Here is a 25,492-nt window from a genome sequence, read left to right as displayed (position 1 = left end):
CACCAAATCTTCGTGAGACAACGCCTCCGATGATGTGTCGGCAGTGAAAATGGCTTCAGCGGCTCCAGAAGGGCCAGTGGATGGCTTCTCGGGTAGAGGCCTACTCGTAGTTTTCGGGCCTGTACGGGCCTTGGAATCCGTCGAAGTTTCTTGTTCTGAAACTTCGGCGCGTGTAGTTTGGGGAGTAGCGCCCTTGTTATGCCCAGTCGTCATGCGCTGCTGCGGATGCGGGGAAGGCTTCGGATCAGACTGATCCGTGGGCGCCGCCGAAGTTTCCAGCGGACCTGTTGGCGCTTTCGCCTTCTTCAACGAAGTCGTCGAGGAGGGCGCTTGGGTTGTGTGCTTTGTGCGGTGCGATTGTACGCCCCTGTCTCCGGGTGTGGTCCCTGTCGCAAGACCGGAGTCGAGCCTGGAAGGGTCGGGGACGGGCGTGGCAGCCCTAGAATAGTCGACCTCAAGGTCTAGAACGTCCGCGTTGGACGTTTGGTCATCCGATGTACCCCCCTCACTTTCGGCTGGTGTCGCGACAGGGGAGGGAGGCTCCACGCGTGACATTCTGTACACAGCCCACCGCTTCAACCGGCGCTCCCTAAGGGTTTTAGGTCTAAGGAGTTTACACGCCGAACACCGCTTCTCGTCGTGCTCTAGGGGGAGACAAGCGTTACACGACGTGTGCTCGTCTTTCCACAGATAGCTGACCCTACACACAGGGCAGAACCTAAATGGAGTCCTTTCCATAGCAGAAGGGAAGGGTGACCAGACCAAAAAGGAAAGCAGTGCAAAAGAGGAAAGACATAATTCTTAACAATATGGCAAACCCCGAGCCCACTCTCGCTACTGTGTATGCCGGCCAGAAGACCCAACCACGTGGAATTCCGAACGCCGGATCTTAGGCGCCGGAACCCACAGCCGTAGACGATTCCCCCGTCTTCTTCGTCAAAGATGTTCTTGATGGGCGAAGTGACTTAACGGGGATTAAACCGACAATTTGGTAAGATAAACAATGTCTCATGAAGAACTCCACTATAGGGCGACCAGTTATCTGGGTGGAAAAAAACAATCTGAGGGACCTCGGCACGTGAGGGATTTTGGGTACTACACGTCACGATAAGGATCGTGGTTAAGACACGCCTATGCCAACGTCCCATTTCGGTACCCCGAAAGAAAAGATGCAATACTCTGCGGTTACCACTGGATGTCGGACCATATGCACAGCATGTGATTCTAAGCAGATTAACAAGCATCAGAAATGAGGATCACATAAGAGCTGGAGTAGGGAAAGGTCATGGAGGAAGAGTAAAAGGGCAGAGGTGAAGGAGGAGAGGTTATCATTGGAAGAAGGAAAAAACAAGTTGGAGGAGAGCAGACATGTGTGGAGGAGCTTGGTGATGGAGGAGAGAAAGGAAAGAAAAGAAGAAGGAGGAGGAAGTATTGAGGACAAGGAAGAGAAAATCAGACATTGACTAAGAAGAGTCACCCATTTCTGTTTTGGCAGAGATTTGCTTTGGGTATTGGCCTGAAGGAAAGGTCACAATTGAGAGAGAAAAGAGGATCCATACTTTGGAAATTAGGTAACTGTACCCAGGAGGAAGAAAGCATGGAAACCCTTCATATTTGCAAAAACCTCTTCCATAGTGGGGCATGACAATAATGCTTGCCACCTGAAAATCTGTCCGAAAGAGAGAGAGAGAATAAATCAACTGTCATCACTTACACACCCAGGAATCGGAGTTGAAGGATTCAACACAAGTCATTGTGCAACAATTACACGAGGGCCAGCCTTGATATGTATCATGAACGATCATGGGGTGTTTGGAGCTTACAGGTACTGTGTGTGACTTTGTGTGAAAAATGCAACCCTGAACTCAAAATGTTGTAGATTAGGGACTCTGTACTTGGAATCACAGTCCTATTTTGGACTAGAGAGTGAGCATTCCTCTCATTTGTCTGTGTTCTCCTTGACCCTCTGCGCTATTATATTTAAACTTATCTCTGTTTTGTTATAGCTTCTCCCTGTTGGACATTAGGCCATACTCCTACCTTTCTGGTTTGGTAAAAGTAAATGAGTATTACACTTAACTTGTTTGGACTCATGTCTGCTTTTGATCCCTCGGCCTGTGACAATTCACGCAGTAGTCATATTTACTTTTACAAGCGCAAAGCTGAAATCCTATGTCCCTTTACATTCACATCTATGGAGTCATACTTAAGCAATATGCTCCAACGCGGTGGTGGGGGTATTGGCAAACTTCACTCGGACCATTACCTGACCCAGTAATGTCCAACCACAGAGAGGCATATTCCCATTAGCACCCCAGAATGCTTTCTTGTGTGCTAAGTGTGTTTTCTTAAGAGGAGAAACAGCGGGGAAGCCGTTTATCCACTTAAACAAAACCAGAAAACAAAATGGCCACCATGGAAATAGAGAGAAGGGAACTACAGGTAGATCCATCTCCCGTTCTATGGCGGCCATTGCAGCGGTAGGGACGCATCAGAACAGAGTGGATTCCTGGCTTCAGCAGGGACAAGGCAGGGGTTGGGATGGGAGGGTGTAAATTGGGTGGGGGTGGGTGAGTGGGGGATGCAGGAAGATTTACCTTGTGCCCGACATTTAAGATGGCGGCCTCCTGCTTCTGAGGAAGCTCGGAACGCAGGTAATACCATGAGGTATATAGTCAGCATTTCGAGCTTCTGAACAGGTTGAGAGACCCCCTGATGCCTCTCTGATGCCGGCTGTTAATTACTTTTACATTGACACACCTAGATTAATATACCTTTTACATTCACCAACAGAATATCGTATTTCACTTTACTTTCATGTTTCTGGGATCACATGTATTTGTACAGTAACTCCGCGGTACCCATCTGCCACTTTAAGATCATACATCTTGTGACATTCTTGTATCTGATATTACATTTGCACTTTAGTGCCCATCTGAGTTTGCATTCCCACAGTTGGGCTCATCTAGGAACATGAAACAAACTCCAGTCATCTGCGCACCTTCGTTCACACATCTAAGCTGAGAACTCCATATAGTTTGTCATAGGCTTCTTTATAATAGCAAAAGATTATTGAAACCAATGTGCAATTACAGAAGCATATTCTGCTCTTCTGCTCACTAGACTTCACAATTCCACTTTGATGCCATTACCACACAGTCTCATGTAAAATGGAGGTTATGTAGATATTTGCAAATGTTTTCAATCACAGACAAACAGCGAACGTGCTTACATACTCACAGTATTTGGCATCAGAAAGAGGTGCTTTGGCGCCACTTGAGCCTTTGTCATTCTGAGATAGCTGGCCCAGCTGAAATCTTCCTCCCTGTACCCTATAAACCCTTAAGAGAAAAAAAGCAAAAATACAGAAATAAATGGAGATTGATGTAATGTTTGATTCAATACAATGCAAATAAATGTGCACTTTGAACTACTCACTAAAGTCCCAACTGGCTCTTGCAAATTTACATTTTAGTGACACTACCGCCACCCTTTTACAAGAACATTACTATGTTATAGCACTTTAAAAAGTGTAAGGACAGGGCACGGAGGGCTGGTTCCTTATGCACAACCCAGACCCTGCCTCACTGTATCCTTTGCGCACACATCTGCTCAGCTGTAGTGTTTCCAATGCTTGATCAGAAAAAGTACATGCGAAATTATTTGTGCTCTAGCTTTGTTTTTCTCATTCGCCAGCTGACTGGATATTTGTTTGGTGTGCAATCTTTTCTTAGCAGGTACCACTCATGTCATATCGATTTCAAAGAAGCCTACCTTGTGATTCTCTCGAAACAATGGGATACACATGGCTGCCTGAAAGAAAGCATTCTCGCATTGTCCTGGTTGTTCTGTGTCTTTCTGTTTACAGACTGATCTGCTGCCCACCCAATGGCATCCATTCGATAATAAATGCTTTTGCAGATGTTTTATAGAAAACATTGACTTCGTTCACAGGCAAATGGTTTGCTCCAGGTAAGAAGGGACCTGGTACTACATAGAGCCATCATAAAGAGGGTTCCCCTCAGCCCACATATGGGGATACAACAACAGCCTGCATACTGAATAACTTATTTACTTGAGGCACAGTTTGTTAGTCTCAAGTAAGGGCGGGTGTGCTATTTGCACAGAGAAAAAAGGTAATGCCGGTATCTTGTGGTACACCAGGTCCTAACCGATTGCCTATCTTAGGTGATGCTCTATAGAGACGCTTCATAGGGCTCCTACCCAGTCTGTCTCTCTTGGTCCTGGTATTCAGGAACGAGATGCCCACAGGTTAACAGGCCTTTGTCTAGTTCCCTCAGCAAACGTCACCACAAGGTGGTTCTCAAGACTGGTAAGCCTTAGTGTAGGCCCTTTAAAAAAAAATAGTTGAATCTATTCTGTTGGTTCCTGCAGTAAAGTATCTCAAAATTGATTCTTGTTCTGCCTCTAATAAACACAAACACAGAAATAAAAAGGGAAGAAGCAAAGAAACTAAAGAGCACCTCCAATAAGAAATTAGCTTTTGTAAAAAATGCTCCAGATATTTAGTTTGACTTCTTGAGGGGATGGGCATCTTCTGCATGCCTTTCCCGTTGATATGCAGGGCAGGCTAACTAGAAGTATGATCTTTAGCTGATACTAGTGCTAGGCCCCAAATCAAATTTGGACGTACTTAAGTTTTTTTAGTAGTGCACATTCATTTGCGTCAGGTTGACACTAAATTGAATTCCTCTTTGAGGATCCAAATATCCTAAGGCAGGATGCTATTGAATTATACATGTGTGAATTAGGCCCACGACTTGCTTGCTAAACCAATGGGAAAAGTGCAGATGGTGAATGGAAGTTGTTAGGAAAGATTTTCTTTTTGCTGCTCTCCTCTCAGACTTCTTTGGGAAACCCTTTCTTTTTGCTTTGTTTTGACTGCTGGCCTAACCTTTGAAGGTAATTCTGCTTTATTTCCCTTGTCTTTTTGCTCATTCCTATGGGGTAACGTATCAGCCCCTATGACTATCACTAAATTTGCACGCACAGGTTTCCACTGTGACTTTTTGTCATTTACACTATAACAGGTGGAACCGCCTTTATTCTTTCTTATTGCAATTTGTTGTGCAAATTGTGTGAAGGCTACCTGCTATTTTCGCATGCCAGGGAGCATGTACAATGGATTTCTATGGAAGTTGCCTATTTGTAAATGGTGCAAAAAGCATAGGAATCAAATGCATTTGTGTCAGAAGGAACATGTTACTTACCTGTAACTGTTGTTCTCCAGCATGGGTCTTACATGGATTCACATGCTCATGAATATTCACTGCCATTAGGCCGGGCATCCTCAGAAAGAAAAAGGGAGCGGTCTTGCTTTCTTTAAAAGCTTGAAAACTGCCTTTCTCTCACTCTCCAATCGCTGGAGACTAGGTCATACTGCACCCATCTAATGACAACCCTTCCCGGAGTCCCACCCCTGGAGGGTGTCTTCAGATTCAAAGCATGTGAGTTGCCAGTATGAACCCAGAGAGCACTGTGGAGAAGGAGGGAGAGTTTGCATGTGAATCCACGCCAAGCCCATGCTGGAGAACAACAGTTACAGGTAAGTAACTTGTTCCTTCTCCAGCATTGGGTCTGGCATGGATTTACATGCTCACGAATACGATTATACACTAGTACAGACATACACAACCACGGGAGGTGGCAAAGCTCAACAGAAGTACAAACACTTAGCCCTGGAACCGACTCACCTCAAGCAAATAGGTTGCGCAGTACCGCTTGACCAACTCTGGACTCCTCCCTGGATTCCCGGTCAACACAGCAGAACTGGCAAAGTTGTGCGTAGACCTCCAAGTAGCAGCCCTGCAAATGTCTGGCAGGGGAACTCCAGACAGAAATACTGTAGTTGCAGTGATGGCTCTGGTGGAATGAGCTCTAGGACGGCCCGGGAGTGGTCTGTCGCCCAGACGATGATGGTGCATGGTGCAGCCGTAGAGCCACCTGGATATGGAAGCCTTTGACAGGGCATTTCCCTGATTCACAGGACCAAAGTTCACAACAAGTTGAGCAGTCTTCTGAAAACCCTTAGTGAGAGCCACATAGAACTTCAAGGCCCAAGCAATGTCCAGCCTATGCAGTGACAGTTCAGCAACTGAAGCATGATTCAGGAAGAAGACTGGAAGCAGGAAGGGTTTGTTAAGGTGGAATGTAGACGGAACCTTCGGCATAAAGGAAGGGTGAGTCCGAAAGACCAGCCTTGCAGCATGAAACGACAGGTATGGGTGTTTTCAGGAGAGAGCCTGAATATCCCCAACATGCCTGGCCGAGGTGATGGTCACAAGGAATGCGGTCTTCCAAGAAAGAAACTTCAGAGACGCCTGATCCATTGGTTCGAATGGTGGCCCCATTAGCCTGGTGAGGACAACATTGAGCTCCCACGCTGGAGCAGGGGACTTCACTGGAGGGAAGGATATGAAGAGGCCCATCATGAATTCTTTGACGAGCCTGTGGGACCACAATGATGGTCTGCCCGGTGAGCGGGTGTATCATGATATAGCTGCCAGATGTACCCTGATGGATTCTTCTCTTCCGGCAGCCAGAGACCCCCTGGTGTAGGACTGCACAGTGTGACTTGAAACGGGGGACCCTGAGTGAGGTCTGAGGACACTCCCCACCATTGTATGGACTCTGAATTCCAAGTTGAGGTAATCTTGTCTGTCCATCCTCATGTGACATGGTACCACCTGGCAGCCAGGAACTCTTGAAGCGGCCTCATCTGCAGCCTGCAAAACGGGACCAGGTGGATGCACGAGTACATCATACCTACTAATGACTTGATTGCCAGAATGGTCACGGATTGCACTGTGGACAGCCGATGTACCTTCCCCAAGATGGCCACTACCCTCGCCTGAAAGAGGTATGCGAAGGATGCCACTGTGTTGAGGCGGGCACCTAGAAACAGCGCGATCTGCAATGGCACTATACAGGGTTTTGGATAATTGATGGAGAATCTGAATTCCGTCAGCAGGCATAGGGTCGCCTCTGTGTGCTGTATCACCACGTCCTGAGAGCCAGTCGTCCAGCTAAGGGTATACGAGTATGCCTTTCGGATGTAGATGAGCTGCCACTGGGGCCAAGCATTTTGTGAAAACCCTTGGTACCTGACTTTAGGCCAAATGGCAGAGCTCTGAACTGATAGCGACGCCACAGAACTATAAAGCGCAGGAACTTTCGATGCTTTGGGTGTATGGGAATGGGAAAGTAGGCATCCTCTAGGTCCAGCGTCGTCATGTAATCCCCTTCCACCAGGTGGCTGAGCACTTGCTGCAACGTGACCATCCTGAACCTTTGGGATTTTAGGTATTTGTTGAGGCGTCATATCCAGGATTGGGCGCGACTGTAACGCCCACCTGGTTCCCACGGGGGCGCTGATCTAGTCTGGATTACTGCGGCCTCTTCTAGCGTGCTGCGCAGGACCCGGAACACTGATTGGACAGGACCTCCAAATCGTGCTTCCTTGGCCCGTAGGAATATCCTTCTGCAGATGAGAAAGGGGATTAACAGTCTGCAGAACGGTGTGCTAGCTCCCCCCTTTCCCCCTCCGTTCCTCTCTATTCCTCCAAACCCGGTTTAAGCTCACCTTATGGTTTGGAAGGTTGAAATCTGCATCCTGCTTCTGGTGCAGGGGCGCGAGTTCGTCCAGTTACTTCACTGGTTTTCAGAATGGCGCTGGCAAAATCCACTTGACTTTCCTGAGCGATGCGCCGTAAGTATGAAAGTTCAAAGTTCAAGTGAGGCCCCCTTTATGCTGTCTTTCTCACCTGTGGTCTGTCCTTTATTTCAGGTGCAGAATGAAGGCGATGCGTCGAGGGCTTAACCTGCCGAGGTGAGTAGTAATGTCCTTATCATTCCTCTGAAATGTCTCTAGTCCTTTCCCCATAGGGGCCGGGGTACGGTAATTGCCAACGGGGCGGCGCCGACCCGAAATGTGGAAGAAAAGCCGGTAAGTATTATGGCTGTTAATCAGGCTATCCTTCTGTGTGTCCTTCTGCTCACCTTTTGTTTCTTCCTCTCTTCCCTAGGTGCAGAGATGTGGCGTCCGATGCTGACAGCCGTGATGGAGCCGGGAGACGTCTCGAGGACAGGACAGGTGAGTGAAGCGTGGCGCTGCAGCGAGCAACGCAATGCTTTTAAATTGAAGTCTTCCTTCAGGGATGCTGGCGAGAAGATTCTGGATGCAGGTAAGAAGCTTGAAATAATCCTTGGTTTTCACCTTTCTCTTCTCTTCCTTCCTTGCAGGTCTTCCAGGTTCAAGACGGGCGTGGCTGTAGTCCAGGAGCAGGAGCAGACACGGTGAGCGTTAAGCTGCAGGAAGCAGAACAACGCGAAGCATGAGCTGCTGTCTGGGCGTGGCTTAAATAGCCCCCAAAGAAGTCCCAGGTATGTATCCTTCCCCAACTAGGTATGTATCCTTCCCTGGCCACGCCCGAGTGAAAAAATAGTCCCTATGAAAAAATAGTCCCTTTCAGGTCTCAGGGAGGCCTGAAGCGTGCAGCATGGTCTGCATCAGGTAAGTGCACAAAACACCTCCCTTTATGAGCCTGGCGCCTATGGTGCCAGGACTGATGTCCAACATGAGCCTGGCACCAAAGGCGCCAGGACTGAGTCCAAAGAGTCCCTATAAGGGGCCGCTGGGCTTTTACCCGAGGGCATGATGCCTGCTTCCGGGGGTGCTGGGCCTGGCCTGATGCTCCGGGGGTAGGCATCATGACAACACTCCCCCCCCCCCCAAGGCCGTTCCTTCTGGAGGTTTCGGTTTGTTTGGGAAATTCCGATGGAACCTTTTTACCAGCCGAGGTGCATGTACGTGATCACTGGGTTCCCAAGACCTTTCCTGAGGCCCGTACCCTTTCCAATCAATTAGATAGAAAAGCTTGATTTTAAGATTTTGGAATCCAAAATGTTCTTTACTTCGAATTCTGGCTCTCCATCTATCAGGATTGGGTCTGATGGCTTTATTAATCTGGTTCCTGGTTGTACTGGTTTCAAAAGTGACACATGAAAAACGGGGTGAATCCGCATGTTGGCTGGTAGATCGAGCTTTACTGCTACTGGGTTAATTATAGCTTTGATTGAGTAAGGGCCTAAATACCTTGGATTAAAAGTTCGAGGTCCCTTGAGCGATAAGTGTTTGGTAGCCAACCATACTTGATCCCCAATTTGGTACGGAGGCGCCTCCTTTCGATGTAGATCCGCATTCTTTTTGTATTTCTCTTTCGCATGTTGCAAATGTGCAGTTGCATCCTTGAAGGCTTGAGTTATCGTAGAATGCAAATGATCCACTGCGGGCATTTCAAGGCTCGAAGGTGAGTCCAAGTGTGAAGTACAGGGTGATGTCCATATAGGGTAAAAAAGGGTATTTGACCCGTTCCAGAGTGTATCGAGTTATTATAAGCATATTCAGCCACCCACAGAATATCCTTCCAATTACCCTCCGATTGGTGCAACATACATCGTAGAAATTGTTCAAGGGTCTGGTTCGTTCTCTCCGTCTGACCATCGGTCTGTGGGTGGTGGCTGGTCGAGAGTCTTACGTCGATTTGTGGCAGCTGACAACACTTTTTCCAAAAATGAGAAATAAACTGGCTTCCCCGATCGGAGACTAGTATGGACGGGATTCCATGCAAACGGATGATATTCTCGAGGAATTCCTTGGCAAGAACAAAGGCTGAAGGTAATCCTTTCAACGGAATAAAGTGGGCCATTTTGGAAAATAAATCCACCACGACCAGAATAGTATTGTAACCATTACAAGAGGGCAGGTCTGTGATAAAATCTAGTGACAGGGTGTGCCAAGGTGCTGGTGGAATGTCTAAGGGCTGAAGAAGACCGGCGGGTCTTGTCTTTTAACCTTTGTTTTGGGCACAAACTCCACAGGACATCACGAAAGATTTAATATCCTTTCGCCAGGAAGGCCACCAGAATTGTCGTCTAACCTTTTCCTCAGTTTTGGCAATGCCAGGATGTCCTTCCATCAGGGTGTCATGATGATGGGAAATAACCAGTTCTTGCAATTCCTTTTCTGGCAAAAATAAGCGTCCTTGGAAGTAAGGTAAGCCATCCTTGACTGAAAAGTTAGACCCCTTCTTGATCCAATCCTGCAAGGCTGAAGAGTCCAGGACTTGTTTTACTCGTGCTTGAATGTCTTCAAGGGTTTGTAAAGTGGTTATTCCCAAAATTATTTGTTCGGGAATTATCGGCACAGGTTCTGAGTTTGGGTCTATTTCTTCCATTCCAATTCGGGATAGAGCGTCTGCCTTACCATTCTTAGAACCGGGGCGGTAGGTGATTACAAAATCGAACTCAGCAAAGAACAAGGCCCATCAGAGCTGTCGAGACGATTGGGCCTTGGCAGTCTTGAAATATTGTAAATTTCGGTGATCAGTGATCACAGTGATGGTATGCCGGGCGCCGAGGAGATAAGGCCGCCAAGCCTTAAAGGCGGACTTAATGGCTAATAGTTCCTTATCGGTAATCGCATAATTTATCTCCGGCGGTGAGAACTTTCTGGACCAAAATGCTACGGGGTGCAGTTGGTTGGTTTCAGGGTCTCTCTGAGACAGGACAGCTCCCATGGCTAAGCTGGACGCGTCGGTTTCGACTATATATGGGAGATCAGGACGCGGGTGCTTCAAAATAGGTGCGGACGTGAACTTAGCTTTCAACTCCTGAAAGGCCTGTTCGGCTTCCTTGGTCCATTCAAAACGTTTATTTTTCCGCAAGTGTGCAGTGATGGGTTGCACCACACGTGAAAACTCTGGGTAAACCTGCGATAAAAGTTGGCAAAACCAAGCATGCTTTGGACACCTTTCACTGAACTAGGTGATGGCCATTTGAGGATGGCATCCACTTTCCGTGAATCCATTCGGACCCCTTTAGGTGTCAGGATGAATCCGAGAAACTCAACCTCGGTGGTATGGAAAACACATTTTTCCAGCTTGGCAAACAGTTTGTGCTGGCGCAGTTTCTCTAGGACGGCCCTGACATGTTTTCTGTGATCAGATTCCGAAGAGGAGTACACAAGAATGTCATCGATATACACGATAACACAGACATCGATGAGTTCCCGAAGGACATCATTCATGAAGAATTGGAAGGCAGCAGGTGCGTTGCACAACCCGAAAGGCATCACCTGATATTCGAATAGTTCATATTTTGTACGGAAGGCCGTTTTCCATTCGTCGCCTTCTTTTACTCGTACCAGATGATAAGCCCCCCCGGAGATCTAACTTGGTGTATACGCAAGCGTCCTTCACCTGGTCAAGGAGTTCAGGGATCAGAGGCAGAGGGTAACGATTTTTAACAGTTATCTGGTTCAATGCGCGGTAATCGATACAAGTCCTAAGGTCGCCCTCTTTTTTAGGCACGAAGAACAAAGCTGAAGATGCCAGGGACATTGACGGGCGAATGAAACCATTGGCGAGGTATTGATCTAAATATTGTCTCAAATGCAGATTCTCAGGTTCAGTAAGGGCATAAATCCTGCTACAAGGGGGTTGTGCACCGGGCACCAGATCGATTTGGCAATCGTACGATCTGTGGGGAGGCAACGTGTTGGCCTGTTCCTTTTGGAAGACGTCCTGAAAGTCTTGGTACTCTGGAGGTAGTTACACGGGGACAGAGGTTACTGATGCTAGATTAATCTTTGGATTTTCTGGGTAGCAGGTTTTTGCACAATCCGGGAAGGTTATTCTCTTCGCTCGCCAATCAATTCGAGGATTATGTGTCTCTAACCAAGGGACTCCGAGAATAAGCTGAAACTGCGGAGCCTTGATCACATCAAACACAACTGCCTCCCGATGGCCATCCAGACCTACAAGTGTCACCTCAGCTGTGGAATGTGTTACCGGTCCAGAGGCAATTTCGGTTCCATCTACAGTGGTGATGACATCTTTGCTGGTTTTAGGACGCAGAGGGAGGTTTATCCTAGAGACCAATTCTCGATCCACATAGTTTCCTTTAGCCCCGCTATCGATGTATGCCTTTATAGCATGCAACCGTTTTGGCTGTTCCGGATCTATGAGGACCATTGGCACAATGAAATGCGAGGTCTGAGAGTTAGTTTTCAAGCTCGGCAAGCGGACCCCTACGCTTGCCTGGCGTGGTCGTTTCCCGATACAGAGTTTCCATGGATTTTATCAGCGGCTCCTACCACCTTCTTGGGCGGCTTAACCGGGCAATCTCGTAGAAAGTGTCCTGAGGACCCACAATAAAGGCATAATTGCATCTGTCGTCTTCTTTCCCGTTCTTTTTGAGTTAGGGGTCCTTTAACTCCTCCGATTTGCATAGGCTCCGAGGCACCAGCCCCCTTGGGGTTAGCGTGGGTTTTGGCCCACACCCGGGTTTGAAACTTGGACCGATCTGCTTTTCTGTTTTGCAGCCTGTGATCCAACTGGACCACTAAGTCTATATATTCAGTGCATTCTTGGGGCGGATTTACAACTTGTGCCAGGACATCTTTAAGTTCTCCGCGTAGACCTCGATAGAATAACGTGATTCTTTTATCCTCTGGCCAACCAGTTTCCACAATTAGTCTATTGAAGGTCGCAATGTAGGATAGAAGGTCTTGATTGCCCTGTCGCAGAGATAGAAGTTCGTCATCCAGAGCCTGTCCCTGGGAATGTCGAGCAAATAACTTTTCCATGCTTGTTTGAAACCCTTGAAAATCACGAAGAATCGGGTCATCTTGAGTTACCAGTGGGACTGACCAATCGGCAGCACAGCCGCTGAGATATGACAACACAAAGGCTACCTTGGTCTGATCATTAGGGAAGGCCCCGGGTCTGCATAGGAAGTGCAAACGACACTGATTCATGAATACGGCGAATCGTTTGGGGTCCCCAGCAAAGCGTTCGGGTGGGGCCAGTGGCATGTTTGCAGGTAGATTAATCAGCACAGGGTTACTGGAAACCACAGGAGTAGGGTTCCCCCCAGAACCGGGTAAAGGAGTTTGTCCAGCTTGACCTTGCAAAAGCTGTCTAGCCAGGTCATCAGTCCTTTCCCTTGTTACAATCACTTCTCTTCTGAGGGCATTAGTCTCTTGATGAGCGGCGTGTACCTCGGTCCGTAATTCCCCCAGTAGTTGGGCCAGTTGGTCAGTCTCGGAAGTTTCCATAGCGCCTGGGTGGGAATTTGTAGGGAGGCTTCGCGTTCTGTAACGCCCACCTGGTTCCCACGGGGGCGCTGATCTAGTCTGGATTACTGCGGCCTCTTCTAGCGTGCTGCGCAGGACCCGGAACACCAATTGGACAGGACCTCCAAATCGTGCTTCCTTGGCCCGTAGGAATAACCTTCTGCAGATGAGAAAGGGGATTAACAGTCTGCAGAATGGTGTGCTAGCTCCCCCCTTCCCCCCTCCGTTCCTCTCTATTCCTCCAAACCCGGTTTAAGCTCACCTTATGGTTTGGAAGGTTGAACTCTGCATCCTGCTTCTGGTGCAGGGGCGCGCGTTCGTCCAGTTACTTCACTGGTTTTCAGAATGGCGCTGGCAAAATCCACTTGACTTTCCTGAGCGATGCGCCGTAAGAATGAAAGTTCAAAGTTCAAGTGAGGCCCCCTTTATTCTGTCTTTCTCACCTGTGGTCTGTCCTTTATTTCAGGTGCAGAATGAAGGCGATGCGTCGAGGGGTTAACCTGCCGAGGTGAGTAGTAATGAGGGCGATCCCTCTAGATGTCCTCATCATTCCTCTGAAATGTCTCTAGTCCTTTCCCCATAGGGGCCGGGGTACGGTACCTGCCAACGGGGCAGCGCCGACCCGAAATGTGGAAGAAAAGCCGGTAAGTATTATGGCTGTTAATCAGGCTTTCCTTCTGTGTGTCCTTCTGCTCACCTTTTGTTTCTTCCTCTCTTTCCTAGGTGCAGAGATGTGGCGTCCGATGCTGACAGCCGCGATGGAGCCGGGAGATGTCTCGAGGACAGGATAGGCGAGTGAAGCGTGGCGCTACAGCGAGCAACGCGATGCTTTTAAATTGAAGTCTTCCTTCAGGGATGCTGGCGAGAAGATTCCGGATGCAGGTAAGAAGCTTGAAATAATCCTTGGTTTTCACCTTTCTCTTCTCTTCCTTCCTTGCAGGTCTTCCAGGTTCAAGACGGGCGTGGCTGTAGTCCAGGAGCAGAAGCAGACACGGTGAGCGTTAAGCTGCAGGAAGCAGAACAACGCAAAGCATGAGCTGCTGTCTGGGCGTGGCTTAAATAGCCCCCAAAGAAGTCCCAGGTATGTATCCTTCCCCAACTAGGTATGTATCCTTCCCTGGCCACGCCCGAGTGAAAAAATAGTCCCTATGAAAAAATAGTCCCTTTCAGGTCTCAGGGAGGCCTGAAGCGTGCAGCATGGTCTGCATCAGGTAAATGCACAAAACACCTCCCTTTATGAGCCTGGCGCCTATGGCGCCAGGACTGATGTCCAACATGAGCCTGGCGCCAAAGGGCCCGGACTGAGTCCAAAGAGTCGCTATAAGGGGCCGCTGGGCTTTTACCCGAGGGCATGATGCCTGCTTCCGGGGGTGCTGGGCCTGGCCTGATGCTCCGGGGGTAGGCATCATGACAGCGACCATCCCGATTTCTTTCGGACCACAGTAAACTCCAGAGCCCCAGCGGCACAGAGGGACGGGTTCTATTGCCCGTTTTGCCAGCATAGCTTGCACTTCGTTGAGCAGCTGGGCCATATGTAGCGCCTTCCTCGCTACCGGGGGACTATGAGGGCAACAGTGTTCGAACTCCAGGCTGTGTCCCTGATGAAGTATGTCCAGCACCCATTCGTCGGTGGTGATGTCCTTCCACACGCGCCAGAGTGCCACACTGTTACCCATTTGGTGAAAACCTGAATCTGCAACATCCATGGCTACTGTGATGGTGTGGTCGGAGACCACCTCTCCTTCCTGAAAAAGGGCGAGAGCCTCTGTGTCTTGTCATCCGGCAAGAAATCTAGGATTAGGCCCAGCTTGAACCATAACTCCCTATCATACCAAGCTAAAATGGGCAGAGCGTTAGCGGCCTTGATGGTTGAAGCTGCAGTGTATATGACCCGCTTTCCGGTTGCATCCTGCTTGATCTGGCGGAACCATAGACTTGGAGGACAGGTTCGCAGACCGTTTGCTTGCTGCTGCTGAGACCATGGAATCTGGTGATGGCTGTTATCTAAGGCACTTTGGGCTGAGTCTGGCCCCCTGCATTTTTCTCTAGCCTGTCCCATTTTGCTGGTGTGAAGCTTGGAGAGGGTAGATGGCCTTGCCATCATGGAGCGGAATGACCATAACTCATCTGGGGGAAAAGCCCTGGGAGTATCATTGGCACTAATCGGGTTCCCATCCACAGGAACATAGCCATCAAACTCATCCGTCTGTGGTGCATTCCCCTCGGGTGCTGCTGGGACCGATGGTGGCGTTGGTGGTCGCCTCGGGGTAGCCGAGCGAAGCGATGCCTTTGCAGAAGACTTGCAGGGACGTTCCTGGGGTTGCTCACCGACGGGGCAGCTACTGGTGGCAGCCGCTGTTATATCTCTGAGACCAGAGAACTCTGCACAGGGAAAATGTCCTGAGACAGGTCTCTAGCCACAGGAGAGGGAACTGATGGGGGGCTAATGTGTCTCACTGGGTTAGCATGCCTTGGTGACCCCATGCCTATCAGTCTGTTAACACTCGTGTCCAGGAATTCCTGCAACATTTCCTCCTCAGAACTTGTGCAGACTCATCACCGGGCAGCTTGCGACCTCCTTCCGAGCCCCCCGGTCTGGCAAGAAAATCTGTTGGTGGTAATAGATCCTTTGGCCTTGCTGCCTCCTTCAAAGCAGAAGATACCACTGGTGCCTTTACCGACAGAGCAGTGGTAGTTGACGAGGCAGTAGTCGCGGTCTGACCAGTCATGGCCCTCCGAGGCAGCGATACTATAGATTTTTCCCTGATCATCGACGGCTACTCCGTCAACGGGGTTGCTGATGGCACCAGCGATGGGGTCGTCGATGGATAAGTGCCACCCACAGCTGTATGCGGGGAAACAGTCGCTGGGGCTTGGCCGTCAAAGTCATGGTCGAAGGCATCGTTGATGGGTGCATCTGCGGCATCGCCACTGATGAAATCGTGGACGTAGAGGTCTATGTGGCCTTCTTATGGGAATGCTTTTTCAGTTTATGCTTCGATGAATTGCCATGTTTTGAAGGTCTCACGGATGATACACCACTCACTGGCAAGCTTACCGTGGACGGCATGGTGACGGAGAGCGCGTGGGCCTCGAACTAGGACCCGCAGCTGCAGGGCCTCTAGTTGGCTCATCAGCATGATGCTTGGCCTTACGGGCACCCTGCAGGGATACGTCCTTGGCCGATCTCGACCTCTTACCCAAGGGAGAGCACTCCAGAGGTCGACTGGATCTGGGATCTGCCTGAGCATGCCCAGAGGTCACGCCAGGGGCCCTGACTTACTTCAGCCACACCACCAACCGTCGGTAATGGTCTCTCTTAGTCTTGGCTGGGAAACTTCGGCATCCTGACCTTGGTCTTCCCCAAGGTCAGGATGCAGACAGTAGAGGCACCTTGTGTGCCTGTTCTCCAAGTAGATCTCCCTCAAACCGCACCGGGAGCAGGGCCTGCCTCTGCCATGGTGAGGTGTGATGTAGGCTTAACTAGGCCTTCCCACGAAGATCCGACAATGTCGTTGACGTTCTTCACCGGCAACTGTTCGCTGCTACCGGCACTGACTACGAGTCAGCAGATGAGAGATTAGGATTTTATTTTCGGCAAAAAACAATTATGAAAAATAACGTGAAGAGCAACTCACAAGGATAATGACAGAAGAACAAGTTACTTACCCCTGGTAACGTTCTTTCGACTGGATGTTCCTCCAACGTATTCCTCATCTTTGACATGTAGGGAATTTGTCGGCAGAGGGCGCCCAGCGTCGAGTAGATGTCCCTCGAAGCCTACGTCAAAGGTGACTTCATCAGATGGTATAGTAGCACGCACAGTGCCTGTTGCATCAGAGATGCCCATAATGCGGGCGGCCTGACCGTACTCAGTCTTGTTGGAACGAAAGCTGTAATAGCATGGGAAATTCTACAGAGGGGTCGTTTGGGAGGGCGATGAGGAATACTTTGGAGTAACATCCAGTTGAAAGAACGTCACCAGGCGTAAGTAAGTTGTTCTTCTAATGGATTGTGTTCCCAACATATTCCTCATCTTTGACTCCCAAAGCAGTGTCCACGATTGGAGGAGGGTGAAGAATTTTGTGTTATTGTTTCAAAGGGCAGAGGAAAGTACTGCCTTACCAAAAGCAACATCCTGAGCATCGGAAGTGTCCAGGGAACAATGCTTAGTAAACATACGCATTGATGACCACGTTGCAGCATCACAGATGTTTGCAATAGGGACACCCCTTTGCAGGGCTGTCTAAGTGGGCATGCCTCTGGTGGAATGAGCATGTAAGCCCTCAGGAGGGTCCTTGCCTGCAAATCTATAGCATTCAGAAATAGTGAGGATGATCCACCTAGACAAGGTCTGTTTAGAAACAGCCTGGCCTAGCCTGTGTCCTGTATACCCCACAAAGAGCTGGTCGTCCACTCTCACTTATATAAGATAAAATAAGAGTATTCCTTGGATGAGCGTTTAAAGATAGAGAGCGCTGCTAGATAACCTTTAATGGTTCCCACCTGAAGAGCCTTGTGTGCTAATGAAAGCAAAAAGGATAGAACATCCGAGGTCGAACAATGAAATGGATTAACATTCTTTTCTCTGCACCAGTCGCAAAATGTATTCCAACGGCAATGGTACAGAGACTTAGTAGCTGGCCGCAAGCAACACCTCCATCACGTCATCCGGGAGGTCCCAATCTTTATATCTCAACCTTTCAGAAAACATGCGTGAAGGTTGAGAGTTTTGACCTCTGGATGGAGAATCCAACCTTCCACTTGCGAGAAGATCCTCTCTTTGTGGAAGACATATCGGAGGACAGATGGACATGTCCAAAAGGTCCGGGTACCACAAACTCCTGGCCCAACCAGAGCAATGAGGATCATGTGGGTCCCGAACCGTCTTAACCCTCCTCAGAACTTGAGGAATGACAGGGACTGGAGGAAACACATACAGTAGCGGAAATTCCCAATCCACCACAAGTGTGTGTCCTAGACCTCCTCTCGGAGGAAATTCCTTTGCGCAGTACCGCTCGCACTTCTGGTTGGCACCAGTCGCGAACAGATCCACTTGAGGGGTTCCCCAAAGGGCGACGATCTCTTGAAGGACTTCCTGAGCTAATTCCCACTTGTGGGAGAATGCACTCTGCCTGCTCAGAGCATCCCCCGCCGTGCTCTCCTCTCCGGCCAGGTGAACTGCTGCCAGGGAGATTCCTTTTTGAATTGCCCAGTACCATAGCTGCATTGCCTATGTGCACACTGGTAGTGACCCTACGCCTCCTCTCTTGTTGAGGTAATGCATGGCCACTGTGTTGTCCGTCATTATAAGGACATTCTTCCCCCGTACAGATGGCAGAAAAGCCCTCAGTGCTAGCCTGATTGCTCGAGCTCCAAAAGATTGATGTGCATTTTGGACTCAGACGGAGACCAACGACTGCCAGATCATTGGCATGAGCTCCCCACCCTGTGAGTGAGGAGTCCGTCACTACAGTCATCTCCGGCCATGGTTGCCAAAAGTGTTCTCCCTTCAGTAGATTTTCCTCACAGGAACACCACAGAAGATCCTGTGAGACTGAGACTGGAATCTGAAGGAGAACCGACATCTTCCCTGAGAATTGGGACCATTGTGGTCTGAGAGCCCATTGAAGGGATCTCATTCTCAGGTGTGCCTCTGGCACCAGAAAAAGGCAGGATGCCATGAGGCTGAGCAACCTCAAGAAATCGAAGAACAGAAGACTGAGCAGTCCGGAATTTGGTTACCATTTGTAGAATGTCTCAAGCCTTCACCTTGGGTGGCGAGCACTTTCCCCAAGGATGTGTCTAATACAGCCCCGGTGTACTGGAGCTTTTTGGGAATGTGTCATATGGGACTTCTTGAAATTGAGGCAACGTTGAGATGATCCATAGCTTGTTTCGGAGAACACGCCCTGTTAAACCAGTCATCCAGATAGGGGTAGACATGCATTCCCCCTCTCCTGAGATGCGCTGCCACCACCACCATCAGTTTGGTGAAAACCCTTGGGCGGAGGTCAACCCGAACGGCAGGACTCGAAACTGATAATACGAGCCGCCAACGGCAAACCTCAGGTATTTCCTGTGCTTCAGATGAATCGGCTCATGAAAATAAGCAACATGAAGGTCCAATGACACCAACCAATCCTGAAGTTGGAGGGCCTGAAGGATCTGAGAAAGAGTGACCATCTTGAATTTGTCCTTCCTGTGGAACTTGTTCAAATATCTCAAGTCCAAGATGGGTCTCAGTCCCCCGTCCTTTTTGGGATAAAAAAATAGGGGAAAAGGACAACCCTTGTTCATCTCCGCCACAAGCACTTGGCGTATCCAGAAGCCTTAAAGATCGATTCCCCAGCGGATTGTTCTGAGGCATTGTTATAAAAGGAAGGCAGTAACCGTGGGCTACTGTTTCCAGAGCCCAAGCATCTGAAGTAATGTCTCGCCATTCCTCTAGATGCTGAGACAGCCTGCCCCCCACTGGTGAGCTGAGACACAAGGCCTCAGAGCGGTTTTGAAGCAGCTGCTGCAGAGGCCGATGGTAAAGAGACTGCTGCTTGAGCTGGCTTGGCACCTCTCCCTCGTCCACCACGAGGAAACTTACATTGGCTTCTTTGACTGGCCATTCCTCTCGCCCTTCCAAAAGAGTAGTAGCAAAAAGATCTAACCCTCCACTGCTGTCCACTAGGATGAAAGGGCTGAGGTTGCCGAACAGCTGCGCCCAAAGACTTGGCGGCTGCTTCAGAGGTCTGCAACTTCTCATGGCTCTGGTCAGCCTTGCTGCCAAAAAGAGGAGACCCGTAAAATGGCATGTTCAGAAGCCCAGCCTGCACATCAGGTGCAAACCCCGACTTCCGCAACCACACAAACCTGCGTATCACGGTGCTCGTAGCCATTGATCTGCTTACACTATCTGCAGTATCCAACACAGACTGAAGGGACTCGCACATGGCTTCCTTGCCGTCCTTAATAGCCAGGAAGCCATCCCTTTCTTCCCCTTCGGAAATATGCTCCGCCGCCATGGATAAGTGTACGAAAATGTAGCCAAGGCACAAGTAGAATTGGCCGACTTCAACGCCATACTCCCAGCAGAAAGTACCTTACATGCCCATCCAGCCACACGCTTATTGTCCCTATCAGGAAGGATGGTAGGGTACGCTGCCTGTTTTGAGGTAGCTGTGGCTGCCTGGACGGCCAGACTCTCGGAGTGGGGTGAGTAGACAGATAGCCAGAGTCACTACTGGAGGGATGGTATTTTCTTGTAATAGACTTGTTCACCGCAGGATTAGTATCCGGGGTCTCCCAATTCCTGACCACCCTTTTTTGCAGAGCTACATGGAATGGTAAAACAGGATCTGTAGGTGGACCATTGTCCAAAATGTCTGTAAGATCATCCTGATCATAATGCACAGGAGGTCTAGACCAGCCCAGATATTCCACAAGTCTTGACGTAAGTTGTCTGTAAGAGGTGTCGGCATGCTACCCTGGGTTGGGTTTGCTGAACTCCAGCTCAGGAGAAGTGTCTATACCACTAGCATTATGCAAGGACTCTCAGAGATCCTGCATCCTACTCTCCTCCAAAATGAGGCATTCAGGCACATTAGGGGTCCCAAACTAGAGACCAAAAGGGGCATCCTCCTCATCCGAACATTCCTCCTCCTCAAAAATGGAAGCGAGGGACTTACAAAAATCCATTTTCGGTAGTGGGGTACACCTTTCGTCAGGTGTTGTACCCAAAGCTGCACAGTCGTCGACTTAGACTTATGAACCCGCCTTTTTTGGATGTTGCACAGTCGCAGGTAACTGTGCCGGGAAAATTGGCACAGACGTCGCTGATGGTGTCGGCGTCGTCACCGCAGTGGAAGACCGACAGACACTATCGACTGCTGTGGCGTCAATATTGTCGATGGCGCTGATGGCATCGATGGCTTCAAGGGCTTCGAAGGTGTGGAAGGCTTCAATGGTGTCGTAGACCTTCACCTCTCTCCCCGTGTCAAGTGATCCTTAGAAACCTTGTCCAAACGGGGCCGCAAGGTCTCCCGGTGTGGATCACGCCGTTTACCGGGGCTCGAGGGCGCGCAAGTATCCGGCCGAGACTGCTCCCTGCCAGCTACCACAGAAGGCACGGACAGAGCTTTGCCCGGTTTATCAAAAATCAAGTATCTCCACATGGAATGCTCCTCATTCTGCCAGTGTCGATTTCTTGGACAAGCATCTCAACCTTGCGGGTGTCGCCTGAAGAAGACGACGAGGAAGGCGACAGGCGGTGCCTTCACCTTGAACACTTCGACGAGGACGAATGTCCGGAACCTTCCTCTGAGGAGAGTTGCCTCTCGACTCATCGGTCGAAGGCCCAGCAGGTCGGGACTTATGGGGCTTGACACCTTGCCTACCTGGAGCTTCCCCTTTCGTTCCCTCAAGGCCTTCCCCGTCATAGACTGACACTTGGATCAGGTATCCATGTTATGGTCCCCGCCGAGGTACCACAGGAAGACTCGATGCAGGTCTGTGATAGACATCTTGGAGCCGCAGTCCTGGTATTTCTTGAATCCGTACCGAGGAGTCGTCGGTGTTGAAGATGAACAGCAAATACTTCAGAGGTACGAGGCACGCAGAGTTTCACGAAGCAAACATGTTTGCGGAAAAACGGAACTGAGGCAACGGGCGCCATGCATGTTACTTATAACAACCGAAGACATCACCCTCGACGGAGGCCTTCGAGGGTCATCGGCTCGATGCCATCGACGAGGGGCGCCCTTGCCGAAAAATTTCAAAAGCAGCCAAAGCTGGACACTACATGTCAAAGATGAGGAATGCACTGGAGGACACAATCCATTTGAAAGGCAGTTTTCAAGCTTTTAAAGCAAGACTGCTTGCTTTTTCTTACTGAGGATTCCCAGTCTGACGGCAGAGAATATTCATAAGCATGTGAATCCAAGCAATGAAAATATCATTCTGGTGTAAATGCATGCAGATTTCAATGGCAGAGCAGATGCGGATGGAGGAAAAAGCAACTCTGTTCATTGTCCCAGTTTACCCATACAAATCAATGGAAATAAGGAGTAATGTAAAAAGCATACATAAATATTTTACTCTAGTTTATATTAAGAACTACACTGTGTCACAATATACACTTCTAGGTAATATGCAATCTGTTTCCATGAGTTGAGACACTTTAAAATAACTGGTTGTAAGAGTAAGGAAAGATGGACATCAGTAGTAACCCTAGCACTCTTCAACCATAGGCTGCCTAAACATTGCCAGTGACTAGCAAGTACTTCTGCCATACCTAGAGCCATAGATTGTACTTCTGTCTGTCTTTCTATATTCATAAGAGTCGTGTGAGGGATCCATGGGAGGGAAGAGTGGCAGGATAGGAAAACGTATCAGGATATGCCTGACTGGCTCTCCTAAATGATAGTTTCCAGAAAGCAGTATAACGTTCCTACACATTGGCAGTAGAACACAATTCAGGTGGGGAACATGTCCAACAAATGTAAATTAAAAGGACTTGCAACAGTCTGAAGCCTGTGGAGGACCAATACACTGACAACAGTCTTCAAAGCTGACAGAAGAGGGCCTGCAATTGATTGCTCTATTAATATGCAAACAAAACAGCCTCACAGTCCATTCAGACTGTAATAAGGCACCATAAATAAATACTATAATTAGATAGGGAAAGTTTGCTGGCTGCTGATGAGCAGCCACAAGTTGTGATGCAATCATCTGTTGTGGTGCAATACACCATTCCAAAAAGCAAAGGCATTTGTGTTGCAAAGATATCCAGAAATGGTACAAATAACACAATATGGACGCCCTAATATCTTGCATCTTGCTCAATAAAAGTGCACACCACTTATTTTTGCCTATTATCTGTATGTCAAATGATGGTTGTATTTAAAGAATAACAGGGTGAGGGAGTATGCTTCCTTCTTAGCTATGCCACAGGTGTCTGTGCAACTGAGCGGCGGTGATCGATTGATATTGATTTACCAGGCTACTCACCGTAGTGACCACCTTACTCCTAGTCCATAGTCCCCTTTCCTCCATACTTATGGGACATCTCTCCGTCCTGTGGGACGGGACCGGAGCAATTTGTAAAAAGCATCCACATTTTTGCAAAAATGTGTCCTCCTTCTCTTTCTTGCGTGGGGCCCGGCACGCGGTCGTAACCCCGCACACCTTGGCTCCACCCCGCACATCGCCCACCAGTCTTTTTCTATCGCTGGGTCAAAGACCCATTAGCAATAACAGAGAAACCTTATTAGAGGGGACGGCGGGCGGACGTATGGAGGAAAGGGGACTATGGACTAGGAGTAAGGTGGTCACTACGGTGAGTAACCTGGTAATACTCCTACGTCCCATCCCCTTTCCTCCATACTTATGGGAGATTCCCAAGCACTCCTTACAGGAACTATGGGTGGATGGAAATACCCCTTACTGAAACAGGTTCATCAGTACAGCCTGACCAAACTGAGTGTCGGCTCTTGAGCTCATGACGAGACAATAATGCTTACAGAAAGCATATGGGGAGGCCCAAGTAGCTGCCCTAGCAATGGACTCCCAGGGGACATATTTCTGAAAAGCAACCGCGGCTGCCTTACCCTGCACCAGGTGTGCAGGAATACCCTTAGGAGGTTTCAGCCCTTGGACACGTGAAAGACTCTGTGATGCAGGCGGCGATCCACCTAGAAATAGTTGCCTTAGACGCCTGCCTGCCCTGAGGTTTACCGAAAGTCACAAAAAGTTGAGAAGAACTAAGCTCGGAAGTCCTTTCCAGGTAGAACTTAAGAGCTCTTCGGACATCAAGACAGTGCAGAACCCTCTCCGCCTCAGAGGCAGGGTTCGGAAAAAAGATTGGTAGGGAGATCGACTGATTCAGATGGAATTCGGTCACCACCTTCGGTAGAAAGGCCGGGTTTGTCCGAAGGACTACCTGTCCTTGTGAAAGACCAAGAAAGGATGCTCCACCGACAATGCCTGGAGCTCACTCACTCTCCTTGCTGACGTAACGGCGACCAAAAAGGACACTTTCCAAGACAAGTACTTGAGGTCCATCGTAGCCATTGGTTCAAAGGGTTTATGGCACAGCGCCGTGAGGACTACATTTAGGTCCCACGGCGGGTGCGGACTAAGAACCGGAGGGTAGAGGCGTGTCAACCCTGCAAAATGTCTATTATCCACTGGGTTACTCAGAGAATAAGAGCACTGGTCTGTAGAAAGATGAGCTGAAACCGCTGAAAGGTAAGTCCTGCATGACAGAACATGAACCCCTGACTCTGCTATGGAGGACACGAAGGACAGCACCGTGTCAATCGTGGCCACCCGTGGATCCAACTTCTTCTCCAAACACCAGTGACAGAACCTGAGCCATTTACTCTTGTGCTGAGATCTGGTCGAGGGTTTCCTGGCTGCCTGGATAATGCGCATGTAATCCGTAGACAAATTCAGATACTCTAAAGACTTGAACTCAGGCACCATGCCGCCAAGCTGAGAGATTGTGGGGAGGGGTGCCACATCTGCTGTTTCCCTTGGTGAAGAATATCAGGAGTTACTGGTAACCTGATCGGCGGATACACCGACAGGTGTTGAAGTTCTGAAAACCAAAACCTGGCCGGCCACCACAGAGCTATGAGTAGAAGAGAACAGTTCACCGAGTTCTTCAACTTCCAAATTGCACGGTGAACTAGAGGCAGAGGCGGGAAGGCGTAAGCTCTCATGTTGCGCCATGGAATCTCGAGAGCATCCCCCAGAGAGGAGGCTCCCAGTCCCCATCAGGAGGCATAATGAGGAAGCTTCTTGTTCACCGCTGTAGCGAAGAGGTCCACCTCCGGTGTTCCCCAACGCAAGAAAATCCATGAGAGGACCTCCGCCTTCAATTCCCACTCGTAGCTGACCACTGTCCGCCATATGAGGGCATCCGCTGTGACATTCAGCTGGCCCGGGATGTGCACTGCAAGCAGCCAGACACCATGAAGCACGGCCCACTCCCAAATCTGGATAGTCAGGTCCACGAGGGGGGGAGACTTTGTTCCCCTTTGCTTGTTGATGTAATACATTGACACCACATTGTCCGTTCTTATGCGGACCACCTTGTTGACAATGAGCGGTCTGAAAGCCCTGAGCGCTAGGAAGATCGCCAGAAGCTCCAGATGATTTATGTGGAGGAGCCTGTCCTGGGGAGACCAGAGGTCCAAGACCTGAAGAAGATCTAACGTCGCACCCCACCCCAGAAGGGAGGAGTCAGTCGTGATCGTCACTGTGGGGACCGGGTCCTGAAACCCTGCGCCCCCAGACAGGTTGCTGAGAGATGACCACCAATCCAGGTCCACTCTCATGGAA

At 49.3% G+C, this 25,492-nt stretch overlaps 1 protein-coding gene across 2 annotated transcripts in view; it reads right to left on the bottom strand.

Moving 5' to 3' along the window:
* L3MBTL1 (L3MBTL histone methyl-lysine binding protein 1) overlaps nucleotides 1-25,492 on the bottom strand; it is a 1,278,801-nt gene that overhangs the window by 706,029 nt on the left and 547,280 nt on the right. For both annotated transcript variants that reach the window (XM_069652331.1, XM_069652332.1), the window contains exon 11: nucleotides 3,241-3,341. In XM_069652331.1, the coding sequence (XP_069508432.1) occupies nucleotides 3,241-3,341 (101 nt within the window). The remainder of the gene's footprint in view (nucleotides 1-3,240; nucleotides 3,342-25,492) is intronic.

Source organism: Ambystoma mexicanum, chromosome 3p (assembly GCF_040938575.1).
Source record: "Ambystoma mexicanum isolate Mex_15411 chromosome 3p, UKY_AmexF1_1, whole genome shotgun sequence".
NCBI lineage: Eukaryota > Metazoa > Chordata > Amphibia > Caudata > Ambystomatidae > Ambystoma > Ambystoma mexicanum.
The sequence above is the reverse complement of the archived record's forward strand: the minus strand, read 5'-3'. Positions and strand labels throughout refer to the sequence as shown.